Source organism: Aplidium turbinatum, chromosome 1 (assembly GCF_918807975.1).
Source record: "Aplidium turbinatum chromosome 1, kaAplTurb1.1, whole genome shotgun sequence".
Lineage (NCBI taxonomy): Eukaryota > Metazoa > Chordata > Ascidiacea > Aplousobranchia > Polyclinidae > Aplidium > Aplidium turbinatum.
This window is the reverse complement of record NC_137472.1, coordinates 39,146,026-39,167,245: the sequence shown is the minus strand read 5'-3', so window position 1 is coordinate 39,167,245 and position 21,220 is coordinate 39,146,026. Positions and strand designations below refer to the sequence as shown.

Here is a 21,220-nt window from a genome sequence, read left to right as displayed (position 1 = left end):
GGAATCAATTGTATAGGTCTCAAAAGTTTAGCCTAAGTATAACATGTCTTTTTACCCACAATATTCCTGAGAAATCCACATTTTTACATGTTTTACGCTCGGAAAAAATGCCCTTTTTCCCATCATTTACGCGCAAAAATGCCCTTTTTAAAAAATTTGCGAGCTAAAAGTGCCCTTTTTTGAAAATTTGCCCACTTAGTCCCAAATTGTGAAAAGATGCCACGGAAGCCGCCATTATTGAATCCGTTGGGAAATAGAAACACTATCTCACAGGCAAACCATTTACTTTAATTAGCCTACTGACCAGAAGTCAGCTGCCTACATGTTTGACAGTTGACACACAGCACAAAGGGTAGAATTAAGAACGATAAAATCATGAGAAGGCGCATTGAACTTTGTACTTATGATTTCAATATCACCTATAGTTGTGAGAAAGAAAACGTTCCAGCTGACACACTTTCTCGTATTAAATGCATGACACTGAGTAAAAATACCTTGAAAAGCTTACATGATTTTCTTCACCATTCAGGTGACACGCGCATGGCCCACTTTGTGAAAATTCTAAATATACCTTTCTCACTCGATCACATTAGCGATGTTATCCGATCTTCTAAAACTTATTGCGAGTGTAAGCCCCGTTTTTATCGACGAAGTTTTTGAGCAAGCAAAATCCATCAAGTGGGCCTACTGTTTCAAGTCCCTCAGATACCACTACGCAAGTTGAAAACGACTCCCGAGGAAAGACGAAGCTTCGGCGCTCTGAAAGAACGAAAATACCTCCTGACCGATTCAACCTCTTTAATTACCTGTAATTTTAAGACTATAATAATTTGGCGAAACATTTTAAGGAGGAAGAATGTGATACTCGATTTCGGACGTTTCTGTCCTGAAGCGCTTTGCGCTGACGCTAATTACTTTGTACGCATAGGCTACTTTGTTTGCCACAGTTGAGTTCTGTCTTGTGTACTGAGCTGCAGTTGCTTTGTTTAGTTTAACCTTTAGTTGAAGTGTTGTTTGCTGAGTTTTGTGAGTTAACCTTATTGTGTTTTAGGTTATGTAACTTCTTAGTTAATTTAAACCAACTTTGTTTGTGTGACTAAATGTGTAATACTACGAAATGAATGAATGCGGTGACGAATGTGACCCAAATGCATCTTGTAGTATCGACAGTGATGGTTCTACCTCTTGTTTTTGCCCTGCAGGATTCGTTGGAAGTGGAGCAACATGCACTGGTTCGTACGCTTCAATTAATTAATTATTAGATCTACCAAACAATTTTTGGCAGAATTTTTTTAAGTTGAACGTTATTGCATGGACATCACTCCTGCAAAATTATTTAACAGGTTTAAACCGTGTAAAACAACAATAAATTTAAATGAAGTGTTTTTGTTGTCAAGAAGCAGTGTATTATGCTTGTTATGTTTATTGCTTTGAGTTTTTTCAACATATTTTGAACAGCACATTATTCTCAAAGCCTTGGAGGTTTCCCTCCAATAAAGAAAGGTTTGAAATCAACGTTTTATAAAATAGTGCACTGTCCCGTGACGTGACCACCTTGTAGAATATATTGTACGTATAGGCTATTCGCTATTGAAGGGCTTCCCAACCTGGGGGTCGCGACTCCGCAAGGGGTCGCCTAACGAACTTCAGGGGTCGCAGAGAGAATACCAATATTACATAAAGTAGTGCATATTATCCTATGGTACTTTTCAGACGTTTATTTTATAACGCAGTTGTTAAAACTGATGTAACTGTTCAAAACATTATTCTTAACTGAGTTGTAGATTCTGCGTAGCTTAAATAGACCTGGCCCTGGTAGTGGGCTAGCTTGAGGACTGCATGCTAGTATGCAGTATGCATGCATGCATGCGTCGGCAGCAGTGGTCGAGTGTTTAGCACATTGGCCTTGCAGTCGAGAGCCTGCAAGTTCAACTCCAGCCACCCGCACTTGCTGTTGTTTCTCTGGGCAAGAAACTTTACGATAATTGCCTCTACCCAGTGATCGATTTCGAGTAATGAGTAGTACCAAATTTAAGTCATAAGTAGAGTAGACAACCGGAAACAGACATTGCCGTCGGCTGCAGCGTGGGTCAGGTGTACGTCGGAAGGCTTACACCGATGCATAGCGCTCAAGTCCGCTTTCCCGCAATGCAGGATAAAGATATGAAAAACAAAGAAAAACAAACAAAAAAACTAGTAGCTAAATATTGCAAAAGTAAAACTAATCGAATCAATCGAAAGCTGGTTAAAAAAATCGAACGATAACAATACTTTCGTCAATTTTTGCACGGACGTGGAGCTATTTTGGAAGGACTGTGTTGGCATGTCTACTGAAGGAGCTTCTGCAATGACAGCACATACAGCTGGGTTTCATGCAAAAGTGCGATTTGCCAGTGATAGGCCAACACATATTGCATTTACTTACACACTATAGGCTATGATTCATTGCGAGACCTTAATAGCTAAAAAGAATATATTCTCATTGAAATGCTTTTGCGCAAAGATGCTGTAAAAATATTAACTTTAATAAGAGCCGCGCACTTAATACCCATATTTTTGCAAGTTTATATGGTGAAATGTAATGAGAGTTCAGTTTAAATCCCTTTTACTGCATTGTGAAGTAAGATGGCTTTCGAAAACAAAACTTAAAAAATGCTATTAACGTTGAAAAATGAAGTCGTGAAAATCAAACTTGGTCCATCATTTTTGCAATGACATCTGACTTTCAAAATTATGCTATTTGTGAGATTTGCTTGAAAAATGGAAAGAACTTAATTTATCCATCTAAGGAAAAAACACCAATGTTTTTACATTGAAATCAAGAAATCAAAAACTTGAAGCGTTCGTTAAAAATTTAAACATCTAGAAAGAAGAAGTTGAAAATGATTCATTTGAATTTTTTTCATCTACTGCAGAGTTTTAGACTAACAACGATGTGGAAACAAATGTTTAAGCCTGTGGTGATAGACCAATTGTCGAATCTGTTGAAACAGTTTTAAAAGTAGGCTGTTTTCTTCCAGAATTAAACAATGCCAAACTAGATTGGATCCAAAACCTATTTGCAATACAATAACAAAATACCGAGCACCTCTCTTCAAAATCTCAGGAATAACATGCTGATCTATTTTCTGACTCTACGTTGCGACTTGAATTTTCTGGAAAAAGTTTCACACTTTTTGGCTGGTTAAAGTGGAATATCTATTATAGGCCTAATTATCTCACTCAGCGGTGACTGCACAGTGCACTCCTGCCGTTTGTGTTCACGCGTCTCGTCTGTGCGAGTTAAGCCAGGTTGGACCCAAGTATAGTAACTTTTCTAAGCATTTTCTAGCGCAGAATTATGCTAAGCGAACTTTTAACCTTAACCTCGAAGCTCGACTGGTTAGGGCGAAATTTATACAAAACGACAGTTCCGCAGCGCCACCACAGGCGAAACTCCATATTTCACTGCTCTGGGACGACTTTGGTGGTGTTACGTCATCGTGGGTGGGCGTCGTTAGCGACGGATAAAACAAATGCTTTCTAGATGTGATTGGTGGATCACAGTTTGGTCGGAGTTGGTACAAGCGGTTGCTTTTTTCGAAGATTTATTGTTTTTTGCAGTTTAATAAAACTATACTGGATATGTTCCCACAAAACCTAAAATATACTTGAAGTGAAAAATAAAGAAATCGTACGAATCATCATTCATCACTATTCATAAATAAATAAAATTTCTCTCGCTCTCTCATAATGTGCCTTCAGTTGGCCATTGAAATCCGGTGTAACGGCCATCTGGACTTTAAAATTGTTTCGGATTCGTCAAACAATGCATGACGGCAGCACAATCCGATTGTTGCTTCTGAGAGCACCACCTCGTAGTATCCACTCCGATAGGCTACATGCCTGTAAGCGACTAATTACCGATACTGCCTGCAAGGAAATAAAATCACTTCGTTTAGTGTGCATTCTTTAGCGTTGAAGGTATTCTTAGCCTAATGTAGCATCCTTACTCTTTTGGTAGGTCTCCGTTTTCTCCTTTCGGTTTATTGCTTTTTCTCCAGTTCTTCCTGCTCCTCATAAAAAAAGTCCTCAGAACCGCAGGATGTAAGTGTGCCTCAAAATTGATCAAATTGGTAACACAGCTAGATGCGTCTTTCTTCAAAATTTCTTTCTTCTGTGGCACTTCATGGCAACATAGCCTACACATTCATTGGGCTGGGACATAGACTCGCACTTGTGGCAAACGCACCACTTACAGTTCCCAGCACGCCACTCATTGCTGAGAAGATCCAAATCGGGTTGGTGGTGTTAACAAAATCATCTCCATTGAAGTGAAGAGAACATATACGACTAGTTTTGTATGGTCCATCCCACTTTTGAACACTTGAAGAAAACTTTGACTATTTTCTTCTCAGCACCTTGTTTTGTTTGAAAGCATGAAAAGATAGCACACGTCTTTGTCACTGACTCTGTCACATAAACAGCAATTTCCTGGCATTACCTCAACCATAAATTAAGGGTACTGTCTGTGAGATACTGCTGTTACACTGCAAATGGTTATAGCCAGATTAGGACAAATAAAAAATTATCCAAATTGCAGCCCTACAAGAGTTTAAAAAAACTGCAATTTCAATTGAATTGAGATGCTGTTTGATAAAAATAAACTCAATCTATTTGATCTAAACCTGATAGTAATAATAAGTTGACTTTTTCATTTCGGTAATTCTCATTTTGCACATGCTTTAGACCAATAGAGCCCACACATTGACGTTTTGGAGCAGTCGTACCATACCTTACCACCTAACCACAGAGAAAGAATGTATCCTTCCCACCCATGGTGACGTCACAGCGAGGTTGCCGTTTTTATTTTCGCAATTGAATGAGTGCCAGATTTGCCGAAAGTGAACGAAAGTTTGCAAGCGTGTAACTTAGTAGCCTGTTGATATTTTTACGATTTGTTGGTCAGGGAAGTTTGTCAGTGTCATCTTTTTGGTATCTTAGGTAAATTTAGCAAACTTATTTTCCTGTCAGAGGCACTTTAACGTTATCAAAGTTGACGACAATAGCAAGAAAATACCGTTCCAGACAAAGCAAGATTGAAAGCGCCTTGAGACCAGCAGTAACAAACATTGAGCAACGACTAGATTTGCTTTGCAGCAGAAAGGACCGGTAGTCGCACTCATCACACTAAATGTGGCCGTGGCCGAGTGGTTAGCGCGTTGGGCTCGCAGGCGAGAGCCTGCATGTTCGACTCCAGCCACCCGCACTAGCTGTTGTTTCTCTGGGCAAGAAACTTAACGATAATTGCCTCTACCTAGTGATCGATTTCGAGTAATGGGTAGTAGCCTACCAAATTTAAGTCATAAGTAGAGTAGACAACCGGAAACTGACATTGCCGTCGGCTGCAGCGTGGGTCAGGTGTATGTCGGAAGGCGTACATCGATGCATAGCGCTCAAGTCCGCTTTCCCGCAATGCAGGATAAAGATAAACAAACAAAAACAAACAAATAAATGTATTTTCGGTTGTGTTTTATTTCCAATAGGCTACGTGTAAAGTAGCAGGTTTCGAGTATCGGTAGCTTGATGCTATTCTAGTTTCGTTCGAATTAAGCCTTTTTAGACGAGTCAATATAAGGTTGAACCCCAAAAAAATTGATACAAAAGGTTTTTCAACGGATTCTGTTACCTATGGGCCTACTACATAACATACTAAAAGTCTACCAAAATCGGACCTCCAGAAAGGGGTCATTTTCAAGATGGCGTCCAAGATGGCCGCCGGGATGTTACATTGCCTATATCTCAATTGCTATTCAAGCTAGAAAGGCGGTTTAGGGGTCTATCCCTAGGTTTTCGGGGTCAATGAATCGAATTAAATAGGTTAACTTTCGATAGGCTGATTATCTACTGAGATACGTATGATTTGTATATAATATACGACCTGGGGGAGCCCGGGGACATTTCGGACGCAGCAATAGGCCAACATCAGACAGAGCAGAGCACGATATTAGCAAATTCACTTGAGGCTTGAGATAAACCGCAAACAAAATCATCTTGACTTCCATTATGTAACACGAGCTTGAGAAAAGTGGTTTTCCAACATTTCAGTTTCTATACTTTTGGCAGCTTGATAAGCCGAATAGTGGTACAATTTTCAGAGACAATTAACTCCTCACTTTTCATCTGAATAAATTCCATATGTATTGGTGCAAAACGGTTTCCAGTACACTTTAAAATAAAACATATTTTCGAAAACAAAACACTCGAAAATCCGTCCGTAGTATCCCCAATCTCCCCTAATAAGATGGAATCATCATAACAGCATATTACATGCGGCATAACAGGTACTATCAATACAGGCATCTAAGAAAAACTGCAACCAACAGGAGGCTCATACTTGGCCTCCTACAGTAGATGAATACAGGGGATTAATCTGTTCTAAAGAATGGCGTACCATTAAAGTCTGGACACAGACACATTCAGAAAATCATTGGAATTACAACAGTAGGCTACAAAGGTAAATCGTAAACCAGGGTGATCAGCCCGTTTGTTGTCTTATTGCCTACGGCTGTCTCTATTCATCATCTTCCGACTCGTCTAGAAGAAACTTGTTATGTGAATTGTCACATTCTTGCAGTTGGCATGGTCCACATGCAGCGGTACATGGTAGTCCGTATCCTCTACAGGAGCAGCGGAGTGTCTTACAGGCAGTGGAGCAGTTGCAATGAATGACCTTCAAGAGACTGTCTGGAGCAGCCTTCATTTTTGACATAAGTAGGATGAGCCGATTCTTTTGCAGGTTCTACCCCCAAGTCATGACATCCATACTCTCTGCTTTTCCCATCCAGACCATTATCTGGTAGTGAATTCGACGACAGTGAAATTGGGTAGCAGATTCAGTTGGTGGCAGACTCTCGGGCGTTACAAATGATGAAGCAGAGACAACTTTCTTGCTGAAGGTGTTGTATCGCATTGTCGCAAGGGAATCTGTGCTCTTGCCATCAAAGAAGACAGCCATTACTTGGCACCCAAGGTCATCGATTATCTCTGTGGTCTGGTTTGGGGCAGTGAATGCTTTAGCACAAGACCGAAGAACAGGATCTCCATGCACAAGTTTCCGAAAAGCAGTTTTCTTGCCAACACCGAATATCTCAGACTTAGTGTCACAACCAGTCATGGCATGGATAAATATCAACTCAAAACACATGTCATGTCCAAAGATTTTTTTCAAACGGTTGATGTTGTATACTTTGGTACTGCCATCAGCTTTGTAGCCTACTTGTCTGACCTGAAATAAAGGCCCTCACTATCTTCTTGTGCATAGTAAACAATTAACACAAGGAGATCGGTATCTTCTCCAATCAGCGTTGTTGTCTGGAGAAGAGATGTCTCCACTGCGGCCTTCACAATTTCTACATCAGCATCCCCAGATGCATTTACCACGGTGCAATTTTTTCCCGAAGTTTACCACTTATCATCCAAATCAAATTTTGTTTATTGGCATCTTGTGAAAGGAACTCCTCCTTCTTGCCTGTGAACATAGTCTCAGCTGTAAAGTTGACAACGGGATGAAGATTACGTCCTCTTCTTTGATGCATGTTGTCTTTAATGGTCGGCCCTTCTCCATAGCCGTCAAACACAATGGTCGTACCGGATCCATATTGCTGGATGGTAAAATCAACATATGACTGTGCTATTTCACCATAGCTTTGTCCACGCTGCCATGGTATGCGGTGAAGGAGTGAACCGCCATCAAGTACGTGGCACTCCGTTTTTGGCACAGAATTACTTGCGTGACTTTGAATTGGCACAGAATTACAGGATTGCATTACTTGCGTGATCACAGATCGCGTGTGCTAACTGTGGCTTATCAGTTTTTCGGAATACATGTCTCGATTCAAAGAGAGCAGGAGGGAAAGGACTAAGCTCGTAACACATAACTTCCTCCAGTGATAGATGTCCAGCTTGGAAGACCACCATGAAGCGTTGAAAAAGAAGTGCAGTATCAATGGTTCGATCAGGAGCGACCTTGATAGCAGATTTTTGCCCAAGGGTCCTGGCTTTATCCTTTCTACTGAATGAGTATGCGAATGCAGGTTGTCCTGTCATTTTTTGTCCAACAGTCTCATATTTGTGCACGTTCACACTATCATCGGCTACAACACCAGTGACAACGCCCACTACGAACGACAACCGAAAATACCGCTTAATTGTGTACAAAAAACGCCAAACTAGCCAAAGTCGGCGGGAAAATAGCACGTCTGGCAAAACTCTTGCAACTAGCATGTTGCTCCAGGAGGGTCAAAATAAAACTATGCAGCAAATATCGCGTCGATGGCGCGAAAAAATGTTGCTTTTTTCATAACTAACTTTCTTAACACTATTAGCGTTTTATCGCTTAAAATATCCAAAAAATAGCAAAATGAAAGCCTATAAATTTTGGTCCAAAAACCCCAGACTCAAAAATAAAACCACAGAAGTGCATTAAAAAAACAAGCTCTGGCAGCCCTGAGTGACTTTGCCTGAATAAATCTTTTTGACTTTAACAACGATTGTAACAACCGATTTTTGTAAGGTCAATAACGGACCCTGCATCCCACTGCTGTGCCTTATTTTGCTCGACAGGAACGGCTACCATTTAGGCCTCAATTCATCACATCTGACTCAAGCTGACCAATGTTTATTCAAGTACACAAAACACTAACTTGTAATCCACGCACACAAGCCAACCATCATCAGAAAGAAATTATTGAAAAAATATGCCCGTCCACCGCTCTAGTCGAAACGTAAAAGAACCTTTTCGATAAATGAAACACGAAGATTCAAAACTCATGCGGCTGGAGTTCACTGAAGCATGAACGCAAAACAAGAACATTCAAAATAAGAAAGGGATCGCATAAATCGTTTCTACAACGATAACTTCATTTGCATTGTGATGCGACTATGCACGCATTCATGTGATTATGATGTCACAAACACAAGAACAATAACAACATGAATACCACCATCTACCCAATACGCAAAATTATTTAGAAATATGCCGTATATTTCCTTGAAAATGACCTCTTTCTGGGGGTCCGATTTTGGTAGACTTTTAGTATGTTATTTAGTATGCCCATTGGTAACAGAATCCGTTGAAAAACCTTTTGTATCAATTTTTTTGGGGTTAGGTGCCTTTTTTCCATATATTGACTCGTCTATTTAATAAATATCACAAATGTATATTTCGCACTGTTTATCATGTCAACTGTAAAGGGTCGCGGAAAATTTAGGAGATTAAAAGGGGTCGCGAGCAAAAAAGTTTGGGAAGCCCTGCGCTATTGCGTGGTATAGTATGGTCATGCCAGTGATAATCTTGAGATTTTCATTACCAGGACGTCATTTAAGTTAACGTTATTTTTACTGCAATTTGTTTTTAAAATACTGGTTCAAAAACAGTGATTTTGCAAAATACTTTTATGCCTGTGTCCGAAGAACAGCGTTGAAAGGGGACTTTAAAGTTACCATTGCCCTGGCCAGAGATTATTTTAGAGGACCGGAATGTTTCCAAGGGGCAGGAAAACCAAGAAACCACTGCATATTGATTGGAAATCTATTGCTTTTTTAATTTTTGTTTTGTAACTTATGGGACTCATTGGTACCTTGATCAAGTTATTATCTTATAAGCCTGGATGAAGTATCATTATCGTCAAAAGTTCCTGGATTTAGATATGTTAACTTAGAATATTTTCAAGCCAAAAGCAAATTTCATGGCACACAAGCTTAGCAAGTGAAACAAACTATAGTGTGCTTATACCCTGGAAACAAACGCTCCATTCAACAAGAATCTGTCATATAAAAATGTTAAACTTTGCTATTATCCTTTCATATTATAATGCAGTGGAGCATGTCTACCTAGAGATACCATACAATATACTCAGGGATGCCATCGACAATTCGACATGGACCCCAAAAGAAGGACAACCGAAAAATTAAATTTTCAAACGAAACAAAAGTTTTGAATGTTTTGAAACAAATGTTGGCATTTATACGCGCCCTGACATACCACATGCCATATTTTGCCAGAAACAATTTGTTCTAGCAACTCCTTGTTTGTAGAAAATACTTTGTGGATCTCACGATAGTTCAGGTTTAGATTTACTTTTACTTGTATCAGGGATTTGATCGTCATTTCACTAAGTTTGTTCCTTTCCTTGGCCTCTCAGCCGAAACAATAGAGAAAAGTCTTTCTACAAACGCATTACTGACCGGAAAAAAGAAGATGATGCTAACCAGCTTGCAACAACTCATCCTTCATTGCCATTGGAGGATAAATTTGCTTTTCCAACTCCGTTTAACTTCCTCGTACTCAATTGTTTGATCTCTTAACAAGGTCCAGTTGATATGCGTTGGATGCTTCTTAAATCGATACCACTTATTGATATAGTCCAAACAATAGTTTTCAAATAAACATTTGTTAAGCTTTATTCTGTTCTAACGGATACTGTTTCTGCCGGACAAATAAAGTGCAAGTTTTAGGGCAAAAATTTACGCTTGTAGCTTTACCTGACATGTTCAAGCTGTGGGCAGTCTCGCTTAATACTCCAGCAATAGTAAGCCAGCATATGTAAGTCCCATCGTCCCTGATATCTTTCCTCCATCACCTTCAGATCTTGGTAGAACCTTTCTCCTTGCTCATCGCTGACCGCGCCAAGGTTTTCCGGAAAAGCAAGCTGGCTATGCAAAAAATGCATCTTGATGCTCATGTTGCAGCCGAGTTCTTTGTAGCTTTCCAATAGCTTCTGAACAATTTCAATATAATTCTCTGTCCGTGTATTCCAAGAAATCCCTTGACAAGATTTTTAAATGATAACCACGCATTTTCTTCCAAGTCTGACATTGAAGCACTGAAACGTTCATCTTTGATGAGTTGCCGAATTTGTGGATCATCAAATACACCAGTCTTCATGGTTTGTATTGACAGGCCAGGAAAAACCAAAACGAGGTAATTGAAACAGTTGCTTTCAGTTGCTAATGCTTTAACGAATTGTTTCATTAGGCCGAGCTTTATATGCAGAGGTGGGAAAATGATTTTCTGTTTGTCAACAAGTGGCTCATGAAGAATATTGGGATCACCAGGTTTAAGGTCGGATCTCGGAGGCCAGTTCCTCTCCACCCAGTGCTGATCTCGAGCTCTGCTGTCCCACATACACAAATAGCAGGGGTACTTTGTGTATCCGTGTTGCTGACCAAGAAGAAAACATACCATTTTAAGATCAACACATAATGATCCAATTGTGCTTGTAATATTGCAACAATTCAATGACTCTTTTTGTGTTTCCGTATTATTCACGAAGACTAACTGAAAGCGCGATTGGTACTGCACCGTATAAATTGCCATTATGGAGAAGGACGCCCTTTAAGCTCCTCTTTGAGCTGTCAATGAACATTCACCATTCAGTTGAGTTGTAGATCGGAATTCTCAACTCCTCCAGTAAACCCTGTATATCATGGCAATACACAAAGCTACTGTCACTTCGAAAGTACGGTAAAAACGCACTTTCCTTCGATCGAAAGTAGATACCTTCGCTCGTTTTCCAAGTAAATTTTTCTGATTTAGTCTGAATGCTAAGAGTTCAGAAGCTTTTTTTTCTAAATCCCAAATCATTCAACTCATGTTGATCGAATACTCCACGTTCTGAATCATCTTCAATTTCAAAATCTTCATCATTAGGCCTGTCATCACTAAGACATTCATCATGATCCAAATATTCGAGCGTAGGTGTTTGAAAGAAAACTGGAACGGCGATTTCAGCTGAATGAGGCATTGGACGTATATAGCTGATGGAAGACTTGGATACTCAATTTTACGTTTTTTTTCTTAATATACACTGACGTTTGCACCAAGCAAAAGTAACAGTCTGTGTAATGATCTTTAGGCTCTCGCCAAAGCATGGGTATACCGAATGCCAATTTGTCACGTGTTCTCTTGGTCCACATCTGCAAACTCTCAATACACTGCTTGCATACCTTGTGTGGTGCCCAAGACTTATCTTGATCACCAAGTTTTATTTTAAAGTGCTGTATGCAAACTAGGCTTGTTTGACAAATGCACTAACATCTTTTCTTTGGCTAGGAATAGTAAAACTGCCGCAAATATAGCAAAAAGAATCCGGGTTATTTATAACACGGACGATTTCGTGGGATGATTGCATCCTCCAACCAAAAATGGGGGAAAAAGCATAAATCTAAATCTATACCTGTGCCTTTTTTGCTTAATAATTCAGTTGACCCTTCTTGTATATAACTTACTATATGATTAGCTTGTGCATTCCTATTACGTATGGAAAACAATACCGCTAAAGTCGTGAAAAGTTGCATGTTTTGGATGTATGCTGTAGAGCAAAAACTTGACGTGATGGAAGAAAACTGGCAGCATTTTTGCATTCAGCAGACCGGAATTAGCCTAAATCAAGTGCAAAATCAAAGTCACCATTTTTTTTTCAAAATTATTTCCCAGCAATATCGACTGGTGCTATCGTTGGTATGGTCCTTGGCGGGATTGTTCTAATCATCGTGCTTATTCTTGTCGTTGTTTGTTGTAAACGGCGTCAAAACGTACAAAGCAGCAACAGAACGCAAAAGCCAGGAAGCATCCCAGTCAATCATGATTATGTTGATCCTGGTTTCTCGAACACGAAGAAAGCAGATGGCGTAAGTAAGAGATGTACGATTATTTAAAAGTTAATGTGTACGCAGTTTAGTAAAATTGTTGCATAACTCATTGTTTATGATCTCTATCAAACTAAAACTTACGTACTTTTTCTTCCAGTCTTAATTTTTCAACTTTTTTTTACATGGTAGATAATTTAAAGTAGGCTACCAATCGTAGTTAACGTATCTTTGAAAAAAGTGTGATAAGATTTCTAAAACACGCAATAACACACTTCTTGTTCCTTGGCAAAGCCTTATAACTGAATAACGGTTTGGAACGTTCACATTTGCATCAACAAATCTTCTTAGTAACATTCTCATTAAATACTTCTTATTCGCAGATTGTGATCGATACTGAAGACACTGTTTACGAAGAGATACACCACAAGGAAGATGTATTTTATACAAAGGTATTTCATCTCTTGGTGGGCATCACTTCAACCGTAACTTTAATCTAAAATCCTTTGCATTGCCTTGATCATTATCCATGGATAACTCATCATGATGAAATCATATTAATTATACATCATCTAATACAGATTGCACACCTTTGAAAAAACGCGATAATTTACGATACTGAATAATGTACCAAATAAATTGGACAAAGGTTCAGTTATGTTCCTTTGTGGGACATGATCAACTTATCTTTGCGTTATTCAAGTCTCTTGAAATTTTTGAAACTTATTGTTTGATTTTCTATAATCTTGGCAGCCAGTCTAAAAATTCTGCTAATGTCCAAAGGCGTAAAAAAATTGAAGGGTTACCGTAGTTCGCCTGCAAATAATGACGTTGGCCCAACGTTCTGTACAACTGTACACCAACATTGGCAAAAACGACTTCCTAATTTTAAGTTTTTTTGCATTTTCATTGTCCCATTAAAATTGTAAAAGGAATACCATGAAGCAAACTTAAACAATTCCTCGGAGGTATCTTCAATTAAAATATTTCATAAGTTGGCAAAACTACACTATACCCTCAGCCAACCCGAACAACCGTCACCCTACGTTGGGCCAAGGAAAAATGTTTACTGGGTTGCCTCATGATCAGAAAAAAAGTTATCAAACTTTCACAAAATAAATATCAAATACAATAGTTTAAGAATCGCAATGACTTGATTTCTGCAACTTTCAATCAGGGTAGTATTATGAAATAAATCTAACTGAATACAGCTTTTTATTTAGGCCTACATTCCTTTTTTAGTAAACGAAGGTTTTAAAGAAGACATTAGTTACGAAACAACCACAAAGCCAACTTCACCGGACAATCAACCGTCAGATTCGATAAGCCATTCCGAAGCAAATTTAGTAGCCTGTTAATCCTCATGTCAAAGGCCGCGCATGTTCTTTTTACAAAAACGCTCGACTGTACGCTGCATAAAATGCTGTTAAAAGAGAGTGTGTTCAACCACTTTTCAATGTAGCCTACTGCACAACTGTAAAATCTTTATCGGGAAATCAACTCAAAACGAAATCAACAAAGAATTTTTTTTTTACAAAAGAGACAGAATTTTACTTTATTTTGATGAATTTCGAAGTGTTTCTGTTTTATGCAGCCTTAACCATAACAATTGATACATGCCGCTGTGATTCTTGGAAATAACCATGGCTCAGGTCACTCCCAGTTTAACCTGTAGCTTTATTTCATTTTTCGCGTTTGGAAAGTAAGAAATTAAGTTTTTCTTTGTTTATTGTTGTCGACGAAACAAAGCTACTTTTAAAATCGAAACGAATCCGAGACAAGAAGCAAAACGATCCAAAACTGTGAAATGTCTGTAAAATAGCCTAGTTTATTTTTTGAGAAGCCGAGAAACAATCTTGGAAAGCCTAGCCTAGAAACAATCAGGAAAAAAGATCTTTTCATCGCTTTCATTGATTACTATTATGAGAAAGCTTTCGAAATACTGGAGGTGATAAATGACATTGAAATTAACAATAAGGATCTTAGTATTATTCAAAACCTTTACTTTGATCAAAATGTAGCAATAAAATGCTCATAACCAACATACCAACAAAAACAACACCAACATAGACCTAAAACACACAGCAAAAGACCGAGAATCTTGTAAACTTTTCATACAAGAGACGAAATGCTTGGAACTAAGTACGGCAATGATAGAAGAAACAATTTCCGCTTTATAAATTGTGATATTGAGGCAAAGCGACGATCCGAGAGTTCATAATCAACTTGAAGCAATTTATGAATCAAAGATCGTTTGCGCCAAAGTAGCCTATTGTGTTTCAAGTAATAACTTATCACATTCATGGCCACCTAAAGATACGGCCTGATTTGTCACATTTTGCAGAAATTTCCAGGTTTTTCTAACTTTGGGCGAAAGTTTAAATAATTTTTTCTAAAAATTATATTTTTACGCTTTCTTTATTCTTTTCCCCAGATGACACAATAGGTTTTAACATCTTCACATGTTGAAAAACAAAGAAAATTTGATTTCTAAGATTTTAGTCAGACTGTTAATTTTCAATAACAGTCTGATTTTGCGTTTTTCAACTTACTTTTTCTCATTTGCTACTGCTTCCCCAAGGCAACAAAAAAGTTTTATGTCATTAGGAAACCACAAAAAGTAAAAACATCTCAAAAAATGTCAGTCAAGCACTAGCAGTAGCTGTAATCAAAATCTGCAAAATGTGACAAATCAGGCCGCATCTCCAGATGGCCATGTCACATTGTTTTTGTTAAGGGTTGAAAAAATACAGTAAATATCTTCAGGCCAAGAAAACAAACAAACAATTTACCAACGATGGAAAAAAGTAGTGACAATTTGGTCTCAACTTGCTTTAATTTTGTCAAGCTTTGAGGCTCGCTATAAATAGAGTCATGGTCCGTCACTGGGCCATATTGTCTACCTGTTGAAAATCACTGGTGCAGCCTGTATTATAAACACCACAAACATCACTCGCAGGGTGCACAAACACACAATGATCATGCTGAAAGTGGCAACATGAATAAAACAACTCTTTTATCGATGCAAGAAGATGGTGACGGTTATTTAATTGTGACCCAACGCAATATTCCAGGTATGATCGACAGAAAAGTCACTGCATCCAACGTAAAATAAAAGTTGATAAATGTTTAATTTTTAAATGGTTTGACGATGTTAAATGGGAGTTGAATACTAGGCTAAATAATGTTTTAAATGCATTTAGAGACATTGGAATCAGGAAGCGAAGCCGATATGACCATACAACCTTACAGTATCTCCGACGTTCACATTCGCTCAGGGAATGGTACAATATGATAAACTCTACTTTTGCGTGATGCGATGAAGGAAGGCTTAAAAGAAAGTTTTCCAAAATGGCTGTATTTCACAAAATGTATATAGTTTTATAAAAAAGACAAGCTAAAGTTGTGAAAATATTACAATATGAAAGCACTTTTTCTAATACTTCTTCACCAGTTATATTGATCCTCCTTCTTTGATACCCACGCTGATATTTCTTCTTTCAACAGAAAATGCACAAAAAAAAAGTGAAATTATGAAAGAGGATGATCAAAGTTTCGTCTCTGTAACTGCCAACTACGACGATGTAGTTTATCAAGAAAGTGAGCAACCCGCTGATGAAATCGTCGCTGTGGTTTGTACAATTTGTAGTTTGTAAATTTTATAGCAGATTCGTTGTCTTCCATAAAATATCATAATGGCTAAAGCAGTTATGGTATCCAAAGAGTATTTAAAATATTTAGACGTTTTAGTTTTATTGTATACAGCAAACAACAGCTTATCCCTAAATTGCCGCCCTAAAAAAATACTCAAATCCCTAAAAAATACTCAAATCCCTCAAATCCCTAAAAAATACTCAAATCATCAGAGTAGAATGACATAGAAAACTTTGTCAACTTATTTGTATCTAAAAAAACTTTGACGACAAAAGTTTTGTTTAATTGAAATGAAAACCTTGAGTTTACGTAAAAATACATAATATACTATGTTATTTTTTAAATGGCGCATTAGCTGCCTCATACAGGTCACTGATTGGTTGATTGATCGTGGGAATCTTTATCCTTGAACGGAAAAAGCTTTGGAAGCTTAATTCTAGCAGTTGTGCATACTTGTAGAGCATAAGTCCTTAAGGTTTACCTCAATACCATCAGAGGGTACTAAAATCAGATGGTGGGGATATTTAACAGTGTTGGGATGTAGAAAAACATCAGACCACATACATTAAAATTAAATCACTGTGGTTTGTTAAGTATCCATAGTGGTGTTGAACAGTGGCGGCTGGTGCTGTTTGTAAGCAGTGGGGCTGCAATAAATAGTCCGGGGGGCGAAGCCCGTCGCTGAGTTTGCCGAAGGCGAACGATTTCGCAGTCACCCCCCAGAAAAATTTGAAAAATCACATTGAATTTGGTGCGTTCTGCACACGTTTTTACCCCAAATATTGAAAAAATGCATTCAAACTTTGTTGAAAAGTTGATGTATTCCTAAGCTGTAATTAAAAAAGACTAACAGTATTGCTTTGGAGACAAACTTTAGGCTACTATTGAGCTTAGTCTTGACTAGCCTAGCCGTTACATACAAGGTTCAAGTGATTTTGAGATGCCCTAGGCTGGACTAGCACTTCCTATAACCTGTTGAATACCCTAACTCTACAGCTAACACGTCTACATTTATGGCTCATCGCTACTCTGCGAAATAAAAACCAACTTTAAAAAGTCTGTAAGGTATTCGGTTAGGTGGGGCTGTTTTCCATGCAGCTCCAACAGATTCAAAAATTACTTTAAAATACCAAAAAAGGTGGAGCTTCAAGGATCATTGTTAGCCAATCAGAGCGCTAGAAATCCAGAATTTCGGGCGACAGATAAGTTTGCCCAAAGTCGGTGTGGCCAAACGAAACTTTTAATATTTTAATTATCGATCCGCAATTCTTAAGTGAAAAAGGTATCCGGGTGGGAAAAACACAGAGGAAAAGATATTTTCCCTCTTCTCTTTCTTTCAGGTGGGGCTGCAGCCCTGCAGCCCCATGGCACGAGCCGCCACTGGTGTTGAATATGTCTGGTATAATCATATAAGAAAAAAAGAAACTTTTCTTTCAAATTTTCATATTAATGTAGAACATACATTTCCTGCAAAACAAAGTTTTTTTAAATTTCACACTTGATTTTTTAGAGGATTTTTGAATCTTTATATATACAGTAGGCTTACTATTAGCAGAGGCGTAGCAACCGCCCTCCGAACCCTTCGATCGGAGGGGGCCCCGCAACACATGAGGGCCCCTCCGCCGAAGTTTTTGGAAGACTATCGAAATACAGGATATAGGCTAACCACGTGGTCACCAACGCACGCGAAATAGCAGAGCTTATTGGTATTGAGCAGGTGTTTTCAAAAAACACGGTACGACGTAGGAAGAGAATGTTTGGTTACGAATGTGCTGATGATTCGAGTCGTCTTTCTGCTGAAGAAAAATTCAAATCCATTTTTTTCTTGTTCTCACTGATCAGACCATGTCTTCTGTTTCTTTGCGCTTTAACCAACTCGTGGAGTGGTAGTACAAGTTGTTTGAATTTCTGTACAACGCTAGCAGCCTGAAGAAGTGTCTCAGAGAAAATGGTTGGGTTGGTTGGTTTTGAATCTTTATCCTCGGACTGGCAAAGCCTTGATTGGTTATTCCTGGTAGTTTCGTATACTTATAGAGGCACTTGACGCAGGGCCGGGTACCGAGATTGGCAGAGTGAAGTTTTCCGATTGTTGAAGTCTTGTTGCCAGGAAATTATTGTATTCACTAATGGAACTGGACAATCACTGCAAAAAAATTAAAAGATAAATGTTAGACATTTATTCCAACGAACTAATAATGGAATTGAATCCTTTTATTTATGTTACCGAGAAAGAGAGAGGACTTGTCACGGCAAGCATTTTTTTAACGTACAAGAACAGCCTTCAGGAGAAATATCCGAATCTTTGCATTTGCATCAGAATTCTTCTGACCGACCACACCAGTTACTGTCGCCAGCGTTGAAAGGACCTTCAGCAGAATGAAACTGATCAAGAATATCCTGCGCTTAACCGTGGCAGATGACAGGCTTTCTGCTTTTGCAATTACCATCTAAAACAAGATTGCCAAATCCCTGGACTATGACCCATTACAATTTGCGCAGAACAAGGCTCGAAAGAAGCGCTTTGCATAATTATGGAATATAACTTATGTCCACACTGTCACTGTATACCTATGTATACACAGTAGTGGGCGCAGCTAATGTAAAAATTAGCTTTCAACAAAGAAATCAACGGATTTCCAATAAATTTACTTTCGCTAAAGAGTTCGCTAAAATTTCTAAATATTAGCTAAAATGCTAATTCGCTAACCAAAGCGTTAGCTTCGCAATTAGCGGAACTGTGCCCTCTACTGTGTATGCATAATATGAACCCTACATGTTGTGTAAAATAAATACCACATTCCAGTTTCTGCGTTGGAAGGGGCCCCGGACTTATGTTTGGAGGGAGCCACGTTTTTTGTTGCTACGGCCCTAACTATTAGGGCGCAAAATTTTACTATAAATTATCAACATTTTCAGGGTAAAACCAACGAAGCAATGAAAAACTATCGTTTTTTTTTTAGTTTTTACTCGATCATTGCATTCGTTGTATGAACCTACTATCCAAGTGAAGAAGATTGTTGCCGTTGCATTGATCTTATCCTCATTAGTCTAGTGAACATTTTTTTACCAGTTTTGTTAATAAAGTTTATTGAACAAGGGGTATCCAAATTGAATGTGGTACTAATTAAGGAGAATATTGCAAGTCTGTTTAGCTTTTTTGTTGATTGTAGCCACTCAACAGATACCCAATGCAAGCAACTATCTAGAAAATGCTTCTTAGTTTTCTACGACATGATTTGCTTTTCAGGAATGCGTCGTTGCAAAAAAGGACTCATTATTTAGTGTGCAACCAGCAGCTAAAGAAGACGACCTGCCAAAGATTTCATGAAAAGCGATTTTCCACATTCGCGTTGACATTTTTAACTTCCGTCCAAGAAGCAGAACATCGATCCAAATCATCACAAAAGATGATGAAAAAATGTAAAATACAAAAACTTTATTAACAGTTAATTTGCTGTGACTAACCCAACGTTGTTATTGATATCGTGCTGAAGCCTAAAAAAGTTGAGAACCACTGGTCTGGTTTAAAGTCTTCGGTATGACTCTATCCAAAATTGAAACTAATTCTTCAAAAATCTAAGGCTAAGACAGTAAGCAGTCTCTACTGACTTTGCATCAGGTGTGTAACGCACATAGACCATCAGCAACAAGGTAGGTTTTTCTGTTGAGAAGGAATTTGGTGCTGAGCAGAATGAGCAAAGCATCTTAATTCAATCGCAAAATACAAAATTGAACAGAGTTGTGGTTGTGGGTATGTTAAATCTACGTCGTCTATAATGATGAAACAATTTCAATGTCGGATTTTCGCTTCTAAGCGGAATTGTCTATTTTCTATCAATTTGTATTCGAAGTGAAACAGCGCACGACGGGAATTTCTGTACCATGCAAGATACACGTTTAAACTTTCTCAACACCGAAAGCTTAAAGGCAATTCCATACTCGATGAGAAAGAAATACTGAGAAAGCTTCTTTGAGAGCTATCCGGGTAGTTTCGCAGACTTGTACAAGTTTTCAACCGCTGACATTGACCAGATAACAGAGATTGACAAAGAAAAGTTTCTATTTGTTAAGCTTCGTGTCTGTCAATTATTTCATCTGCTAGGTGTCAGTAGTTAGTAACACAAGTCAAGATTTGTTTATTTTCTTTGCTTTCATTTAGATTTCACTTGTTTGATTTGGATAAAACAATAAACGTAAATCAACATTAAAATTTAATTTTCACAACTTTTCAACTTTTCACAACGCGTTTAGGTTTGGTTGTAAATTTATTCTGTGTATATGTTTGCGTTTTAAGAAAGTTATGTAGCTTGACCTAATCAAAGCCATCACATAATAAACTTGTGAACATTCAAATTCTCTGAAATTCAATTAAAAAAGACAAAATCATGAACTAAGCGGCACGAAATAAGTTTGCCATTAATCGTTTAAATGAATTTCGTGTCAATACTGAAAAAAAAATTTCTTCATTGACTACAATGTAGGCTACTGATTTGCCGTGCATGAAGGAGAATGGAAAATTCCTTGCCTTTTGAAACGTTAAGATAACGTACGTAATATCTGACAACAAGATATTTCACAAAAGGTTTGATGCAAGACTATACTTTGTGATAAAATTCTTTAAGGCTGTACCTTTTTTGTGAATAAGTAAGACTAAACAGCAAAAGCAAACATCAATTGTTCATGTTCACCGATACGGAACAATGGAACATTTCATAACTGAGTTTCTTATAGCTCACCAGGTGCCGTTCGAGCATAAATATCAGTTTCATCTTGTCATGTGATTTTAAAGTCATAGTCTGAAGTATTTGAAACTACGTCAAATCTAACAAATACAGCACAAAACTAATTTGGGTTGTATCCAGGAAAATTTTCGCCAAAAGGTAGCCAAAACTACGTTTTAGGTGCAAATCTCGAGTGCAAATTCAATGCGTTTTCA

At 38.1% G+C, this 21,220-nt stretch overlaps 1 protein-coding gene across 1 annotated transcript; it reads left to right on the top strand.

Moving 5' to 3' along the window:
• Positions 1–1,056: 1,056 nt before the first annotated feature.
• On the top strand, positions 1,057–20,939 carry LOC145778878 (uncharacterized). The gene is made up of 7 exons (XM_082590472.1): positions 1,057–1,232; positions 12,479–12,672; positions 13,014–13,082; positions 15,590–15,704; positions 15,834–15,914; positions 16,138–16,262; positions 19,532–20,939. The coding sequence occupies exons 1-7, from the start codon at positions 1,118–1,120 to the stop codon at positions 19,610–19,612; spliced, it is 780 nt and encodes a 259-aa protein (XP_082446598.1). The 5' UTR covers positions 1,057–1,117; the 3' UTR covers positions 19,613–20,939.
• Positions 20,940–21,220: the final 281 nt, after the last annotated feature.

What these genes read in the sequence shown, in the direction of transcription:
- LOC145778878 (XM_082590472.1), top strand. Translation starts at nt 1,118, where the DNA reads ATGAATGAATGCGGTGACGAATGTGACCCAAATGCATCTTGTAGTATC. An exon ending in ACACGAAGAAAGCAGATGGC is followed by an intron (nt 12,673 to 13,013) that starts GTAAGTAAGAGA and finishes TCTTATTCGCAG; the next exon opens with ATTGTGATCGATACTGAAGA. An exon ending in CTGATGAAATCGTCGCTGTG is followed by an intron (nt 16,263 to 19,531) that starts GTTTGTACAATT and finishes TTTGCTTTTCAG; the next exon opens with GAATGCGTCGTTGCAAAAAA.